General features: G+C 44.1%; 1 protein-coding gene across 34 annotated transcripts in view; it reads right to left on the reverse strand.

Moving 5' to 3' along the window:
• SORBS1 (sorbin and SH3 domain containing 1) overlaps positions 1–7,370 on the reverse strand; it is a 112,350-nt gene extending 104,980 nt beyond the window's left edge. For 21 of the 34 annotated variants that reach the window (XM_025193185.1, XM_006036825.3, XM_025193162.1 and 18 more), the window contains exon 1: positions 7,225–7,368. In XM_025193185.1, coding sequence (XP_025048970.1) covers positions 7,225–7,256 — 32 coding nt within the window. In that variant the 5' untranslated portion in view covers positions 7,257–7,368. Of the gene's footprint in view, positions 1–7,224 lie in introns of all 34 variants that reach the window. The other 13 variants (XM_025193184.1, XM_025193171.1, XM_025193166.1 and 10 more) reach the window with 3 other exon arrangements.
• Positions 7,371–8,370: the final 1,000 nt, after the last annotated feature.

Genomic DNA, 8,370 nt, shown 5'->3' on the forward strand with positions numbered 1-8,370 from the left:
GTGGAAAAGAGAACAGTGAATTTGGAATCCTAGTTAGAAGGAATGCAGATAAGTGGTGACTGTTTCTGTACAGCATGTCTCTGGATTATCTCACATGTTTCAAATATTCAAGGACTTCCTCCTACAATGGCAGCGGGTAACAAACAGCTCATTAATACTTCATCTTAAGGATGTACATTCTTATATAGTTGTGAGCTTTGCTAACAGCTGAAGGTTCTAACTCCTCCCCTCCACCCCCCACATGCACACGTACACGCGCGCGCGCACACACACACACATGCCTGCACACACATACTTGTGAAAATCCTCCTTGTAAGTTATTCTTGCTGGTCGACTGGTTGGTAGTTCAGGTCTCTCTCAAATTGTTCTCTCAAGTTTGGCAACCTGGGCTGAGATCTGCAAGACCACCCAAGAGATCCAAACCCTCACCTCCTACTAATTTAATTTGGACATTAAAATCCCTTAGATTACTTTACAAATCCCAGCCTTAAATGGAGAGTGTCAGTTTTTAAGTAATCTTGTTGCTTCTTTCCCTTGCTATTACTGACTACTCAAGTTTATTTCAGATGAGGTTTCTTAAGGTGGAAACTGCCAACCCTGAACATTCAAAAAGCATGGCTCAGGCCCTCCCCCTCTCCCAGTCACAAAATGTGCTTAAAAGTCATATCAGGGGTTTTAAAACAGATGCCTCCAATAAAAATAGAATTATTAAAGATCTTCAGGTTTACTTCTCAGCATCTTTGCCCAACCTAGTTTCCTCGGGCTGAGTTAAGTAAAATGCAAGAAATGATCCACAATGCAATCTCACATTCTGTTTGTCATCAGCTTCACTTATAGGTTCTTATGCTGAGGCCTTTAAATTCCAGTTGAAGGAATCTCCTGTCTTCCCTAGGGACACACCTAAACTATATGGCAGATCCTTTCATCAATAAACAATCCCTCAAAACATATCTGCCTTACAGGGCCTCATGTGTGATCTGTATTTCATCATGCCCCGTGGTAGATTTCATTTTGCACCTGGAGTTTGATCCTGCAAGGTCTGAATGTCCCAAATCCAGAAGAATGGAAAGGTGGCATGCTCTTCTGGGCAGGCCATCCTTCCACTCTTCTGTGAAATATGAAACATCATAACCAGAAGGAAATATGATTCTACATCCTGCTTACCACCAGACCACTTCAAGGTAAAAAGATTTTTCCAACTTTTGTCTGAGCCTAACCTGCACAAAATAAACTGTTTCAAACAGAAGAACCTTCACCACACCTTCAGCTCTTGTGTGAAATATGAATTTTAATTTCTACCTAGGAGACCTTTTACAATCTTTGCAATCTCCTATGCCTGATGAAGGGTGCCTGTGCCCGAAAACTTATTATAAGTAATTTTTTTTTGCAAATATCTAGTTGGTCAAATAAAAGATATCACCTCTCCACGAGTTTCGATTCCTTTTGCCTCTAGACCAATACAGCTACAACCTGGATATCCAAGTCCAGAAAAGCATTTAACTACATGTTTAATCTGGAATCACTTTGAATACTAAGCACGCATGCAGTCCCACTCGCTGGAAACTACGCAAGTGCTTAAAAGCACTGCTGCATCAGAAGCATTGTGCTCATCATCTTCCTGAATCATACCTACTTATTTTCTTCTCACCTGCTGTTCAGTATTTTGAAATTCTTCTCTTTTGCTTCCTTTTATTGGAGATAGGCAGACAAGGTTCTTTGGGTAAATGTGGTATCTTTTATTAGACCAACTAAATAGTTGGAAAAATTGTTCTTTGTAAGCTTTTGGATACAAACACCCTTCTTCAGGCATAACCCTAAAACGCTGCAGAGAATTTCAACTCAACCCAGGCCATCAGCTCTCTTACAAAACTGCCAGTTCTCTTCTGCCTTGAAAAGGAAGTAGGTTGATCATTACGTTTATTCTAAGGGTTAAAGAACATCTTGCCATTCCTTCAGAGGGCATTAAACTCCTAAGAATGAATGGCCTAAAAAGGACTATGACTTATACCAGAGAACTCTGCAATTCTAAACACAACATAAGTCACCCCACACTTCTCATTAAACATTAAAACAGTAGATATACAGTAGCAAGGATTTCATAAGACTTATAAACTCCAAAACAGAACACATTTTGGCATATCGTGAATCTTATCATGAATAATGAAAACTACAACTGGTTAAATGAACATGGCATATTTTGCATGCAGTATTCTTGCAATTTCTTTCATGCTGCATATTTGTCCAGTTGCTAATTTGCAAAATTCAGCAACGTGCAATGGCCGTGCTGATCGTTTGCGCAAATTAGCAGGGCTGTCCTGTACTGTATAACAGAAGTTTAATAGGAAATGTAAACTTGAACATGCCGTTTCAAGAACTCAGAGATGTTTCTGGGTGAAGTCATCTTTCAGTGATGGTTGTTAGAGTAAACCCACATTAAGTCAGTACAAGGTCAGGGTATAGGAATGTAGGACCAAAAGGGACATTCAGGGTCAACAAATGCAGGCCCCGGCTAACGCAGGCAACTACAACATATAATCTTGCTCATAAATTTATCAAATTCCACCTTCAAATTGATTAGGTTTCTTGCCCCCTCTTCTCCTATTGGAAGACTACTCCAGAGCCTCACTCCTGTTACAGACAGACAGATGTCTGCTTCTAATTTCAGACCTAAATTTATTTCATGACATATCCATTTGTTCTTGTGCCAGCATTGTCCTTTAGTTTAAATATCTATTCTTCCTCCCTGGTGTTTACCCCCGATGTATTTAGAGAACAATCGTGTTCCCAACTCAACACTAAAAATGAGTGTTTCCACTCACTTCGCTAGGCTACGCTAAACATATTCAAAGCAATGGGGCACAGTTCTACATACTACCATTCCTGCCCATTAAATCAAAGATAAAAATTACAATGAAAATAACTGAGACTCTGGACTAAGAAAGGAAATTCTGTGCAGATTAAAAAATGTTGCAGATCAACCACTCTGCAGACTGAATTATTGGTCTCAGAGACCAAAAGAGCAAAGCTTTGCCTACATCATCAGCAATTCTGCCCAATTCTTGAAAAGGGAGAGCATGTAGGTGTGAGATGGGTTCAGTGTCCATGCTCCATTCCTTTTCTGTCCTGCTTACTGAGGCAACTTAACAAATCCAGCAGCAGCCAAACACTAATGAAACTAAAGCAGATTGGACGGGTATGGGCCTCTCCACAAAGAAATGGACAGGAGTTATTCAGTGGCGTGTGTAAAACAAGTCATCAAATTGCACTGACAGAGGTCTAGAGGTAAAAAGATCTCTTCTCCCCTGAGCCAGCAAGTCCCCATAAACTCTAACAGACCAGAAAGCAATGACGCAATGGTTTGTTTTGTACTGAATAGTCCAAATGCGGAGCTGGCAATGATAAAAACTTCCTTATGCGAGTCGTCTGCTCTTACTTGGTACCTCCAGGACTGAAAACATCGCTACCCATGACAACAGATTTTAGTTTAGCGTACTTAGGCACTGACTTACTCTGATCTTATCATGACTGCTCCCTGACTTGCATCTTGCAGGTGAATAAGACAATGGTAGCAGTAGTTGTTAGTACAACCTATCACCTACAGCAGTAGATTTATTAAAAAAATATGGCTGCTCTCTTTACTAGCACATGAGAGGCTTGTATTTTTTAACCATGTCTCTATATAAATACAGACCTCCACATGCACCAGCTAACCATATCCTAAAATATCAGACAGACATTAAACAAAGAAAAAAGCACTTTGGGTTGGATCTTAGTAATATCTAGCTTATATATGACTGACTTCCAAGACATGTACACACCCACCCACACCAAAAAAACCAAACAAAAAACGGTGCTACTGAGCCATGAGGTTTTGTTTCAACCCCAATCACACAGGATCCTAGACCACTTTGCAAATTTACACTGATTTACAGTCTATATATGGAAACATACTACATCCACCTGAAATGCTGCCAACTTTGGGGTGGTATCAGCAAATGAGGAACAGCACATAGCAACAATGAGCAGGTCAGGGTACCTAATCTTAGGGAGGCTGTGGGGAGAATGTAATAACTAGAATTTCAATATGGTCAGAATTAATGAGAGGAAATGAAGTTAATGACTCCAGGTTTTGTACACCCTGTTCCTTCAAAAAGTATCATGGGATCCACAATTACCATAGGTGTTTGGTAGGGCTACGTGAAGCTTTGGTAGCCAATTCAATCTGGAGGAGATTCGGCCCTATTCAGCAGCCAAATCTCTGAATCCAGATCAAATTGGGAGATTCATTAAACACTCCGAATTGAATTGGAAGCCTCCAAATGGATTCAGAAAGATTCGGAGATTTGGCCATAGACTGTACAGGCAGGCACTAGGCAGTGCTGGCAAAAGCAACTGGGGGAACAACCGGATGAGCCCTGGCTTGAGCCAGCGGCCCCAGGAAAAGATGCAGCTCGTCCCCTGGCTGGCCCCCCGCCAGGATGAGGCAGGTAGGGCTGGCAGCCCCGGGAGAAGCTGCAGGGGCTGGGGGGAATAAATGGGGAGCTCGGAGGAATGGTCAGTAGCTGGGGGACTGAACTGGGAGCTGGGGGGAATCCCCTGTTTGTTCCCCCAGCCCCTAATCATTTCCCCTAGCTCCCCAATCATTCCCCCCAGGCCCCACAGTTTCTCCCGGGGCTGCCGGCTCAAGCTGTGGCTCGTCCGGCTGCTCCCCGACTGGAGTGAGGCAGGCAGTGCTGCCAGCCCCAGGAGAAGCCACAGGGGCTGGGAGGAATGATCGGGGGCTGGGGGAACAAATAGGGGCTTCCCCACAGCTCCCAGTTTGATCTCCCAGCTCCCCAGTCATTTCCCCCAGCCCCTGTGGCTTGTCCCGGGGCAGCCAGCACTGCCTCCCTCATCCCACTGGGTGGGGGGGAAGCAGACAAACCATGCCTTTTCCCGGGGCTGCCGGCTCAAGCCAGGGCTTGTCCGACTGCTCCCCCAGCTGCTCCTACTGGCACTGCCTGCCTGTATAGTCTATGGCTGAATAGGATTCGGTGCCGAATATCTTCGGATTCGGCCAAATCAAAATCAGGACAGTGATTTGAATCACCTAATCGAATCACTGTCCCTCCGAATTGCCAAATCCAAATCTGAAATGAATACTTTCCATTTTGCACAGGCCTAGTGTTATTGGTTTTACATTTCAGCTCAGAGAAAATATGTGAGCTATATACAATGGATTCATTTGGCCCAAGTTGGTTGGAATACATGTGCAATTTAGAGACTCCTGTACTATGCTTATGGCAACAAGCACCTTGAATTTGGGGGAATTTCTGATTTTGCAGAACATCTGTTCCAAATGAATGGACACAATCATGGCTGCAATTTCCAGAAACCCCAATTATTTGCAGTGCTAAAGCCATGGAGTCATGCAGCTGGCCACAGAATTTTGATGCAACAACTCTCCAGAGACACAGACACATAATAAACTGCCTGTTTTCTACCCTGAATGGCACCCTATAAACACAATAGATTAGATAATCCCAAAAGTGTCCATCAATCTCCTCATGATGTAACTTTGTGCAGTAAAACAATGTTGAAGGCAGCTTTCAAGTTATACAGCTACTAACAAATGAAGCAGTAAATAAATCTGAGTAAAACCATTTGTCATTGTCAAAATGTTAAGAAGAGATTGGCCTAAACTACAAAATTTATATACAGATACAAACTCCCTTAAAACATGAGTGGGGAGGTTAAGATTGGCAGTGAGATGCATGAATAAAGCAGCTCTTTAATAATACTGCTACCTAGATTTAAACAAGTGGTGTCTCTAAGAATAGGACGTCACTGCACTGCAGCATCTGATGATACCAAGCTCCCTAAACTGTCTAAGATATGGGGAACACATTTCTGATCATGCACTGATCCCTGGTATCTCTGATCATGCACTGTGAGAACTGTTAGCTACTAGTACTGAGTTTTTTTTAATTGGGGACCAGTGTTAACAATTCACGTTTTTCTTCAAAGCACTGCACACAAATGTTCACAAATTCAGCAGCACATAAGGTAGGCATGTAAGCAATAAGGCAGCATCATACAGCGATGGGAGATGCAGGCCCCAATTTTTAACTGCAGCTAAAATCAACTAAACTGGTACAGGATTGAGGGGAAGATAGGAACCAAATCCTAAGGGAATAATCTGGTCCTTTCCAGCATAAGCTAAAGAATAAAAGCAAACTCTTGAGATGCATGTACAGCTGTAACAACCTGTTGCAAAAGCCAAGTTTAACTAATGCACAGGGGTAACTCTAGATGTGCTCTCCTCTTCTGGGTCACATACTCTTATGCCACGGACTGCACAGAGGAGGTGTAGTGTAGTGTAGTCACTCTGCTGGGTCTGTTCCCCCGGGGGGGGCTGGTTGTGCTGGCTTTATAGCCAGTATGATTGGCACAAACTCTAACTGAACACAAATGAGTGGCCACAGTGACATGCCCAAAGGCACACAGCATGCCAGAAGCACATCTGGGAACAGAATCAGAAGTCCTGACTCTTAATCCTAGGCTTCGTCCACTGGACGATGCTGGCTCTGATGTCATTTACAGTCTAAAATTAAGACTGTAATTGCTATGCATGCACCCAGCGGTAGAAAGGCCCTAGGAAGAATATTTCACGTATAGATTGATCTGAAATGTTAAAAGGCAGAGGCCAAATTTGACCTCACATTCCAAGTGCCTTCAGGAATAGCAAAGCATTACCCTCAAAAATGACTCTTTAAATGCCCATTCTCTTCATTTTTCTAGTTTAATACCCACACTAGTTGAATTGCCCAAAAGAATTAATAAAATAAAGATAGGATTCAAAACATTTGAGCATAAGATGCAAAATAAAATGGACAAAAGCCCAGATTTGTGCCTATCACTCCAAATTCAGTGACAAGCCAGTATTAAAACCAATACACAAATTTTGCAAACTCCCCTTTTCCCTAGTACTCTGGTAGAAAGGAAGAAGAAATGGAGGTCAGGACTTGCCCATCTCCAGGAATGCAGGGCAATGTGAAACCCTTTCAAAAATACATGGATAACTCCTGTCTTCTAACTGATAGATGATCTGCAAAGTAATGAGTGTCACCCCAGCTGGTGCAAGCTAACACTTCACTCATCCAAGGCCAGTACCACACAAAGGCCTGGGAGTGCAAAGCACCAGAGGCATTTTGCTAGTCAGAAATCGGACAGTAGCATCCTTACCTTGGATCAGGCTTTTCAGTTAAAGGTGCCATTTTCTGGCACCTCCCCGGTTTAACCAGAGGTGAGACGTGAAAGGGTTAACAAAGGCTTGCTCTGCGTTGCTCTGCTGCTTGGCTCACTGAAGTGTAAGGAGAAATTTGGGGAGGCCTCACCCTCCCTGGCACCCTTAAATACTTTGCTCCTCCCACCTCTCTGCTTTAATTAGCCAGCTGGCTCTTAGTCATGTCATTCTGTCACCAGGCTTGCTCACAATCAACCGCCTCCTCCCAGCCTGCCTTGCATTCCTTTGCCTCTGACATCATGCATACATGGACTATTCCAGCAGATCTGGTGCCTGGGCAGATACAGCATGGGGAGGGGGTGGGGGCAGGAGGGGGATGGAAGGTAAATGAGGGACAGACCTTTACAAAAATAGTTGGTGAAGCACATGGAGACTGCCGTGCGTGGGGAGGGGAGGGGGGCAGGCAGCGTCTGCCTGTCGACCAGAACATTTTCATTACATTTTCATTAGCATGTGTCTACGGGAGCCAGAGATCCTGTTTCAATGACTAGGATCAGAGGAGCTGGCTTGTGTTCCCACAATTGGCAGACTGAGGTCTGTAGTATAAATACTTGATACACAGAGAAATCATGTGCTTGAGAGAGAAAGAAAGGCTCAGCTCCATGGGGACTCCTGTGAAATATATCAGGCAGAGGGAGCCATAGAGTCTGAGCTCACATCGGGGTGTCTAGGGAAGAGAAGGGTCTTTAGAAGAGGCTGGCTGAGCCAGGATTGCTGCTGGAGGGAGACGCACGATAGAGAAGGAGCAGTGTCAGCCTTTGGAAGAGGGCAGCAAGTACCTGTCTTGCGACAGCCTTGATCTGCCAGGTACTGAGGCCGGAGGGTAGGGCCACACCCCTCTTCTCTCTGAGCAGCAACTTTTCAAGTGTATGCACACAGGCAACAAAGAGCCCAGGAGGGCTGTCTTCCTATAAGTGACTTCTCCAAGGCCACCCAGAAGATCAGTGTCAAACCAAACCTGGCAAATACGCTATGCCGGACTATGCATTCCAGTCCAGTGGTTTTCAGCCACTGACTCAGGCACCAGTGCTAATACTGCAGAAGAGACTGTCAAGTCCTGGTCTCCAGTAAGCCGCTGCTGTTCC

The sequence above is a fragment of the Alligator sinensis genome, unplaced genomic scaffold (genome assembly GCF_000455745.1).
Source record: "Alligator sinensis unplaced genomic scaffold, ASM45574v1 scaffold1277_2, whole genome shotgun sequence".
NCBI classification, from domain to species: Eukaryota; Metazoa; Chordata; order Crocodylia; family Alligatoridae; genus Alligator; species Alligator sinensis.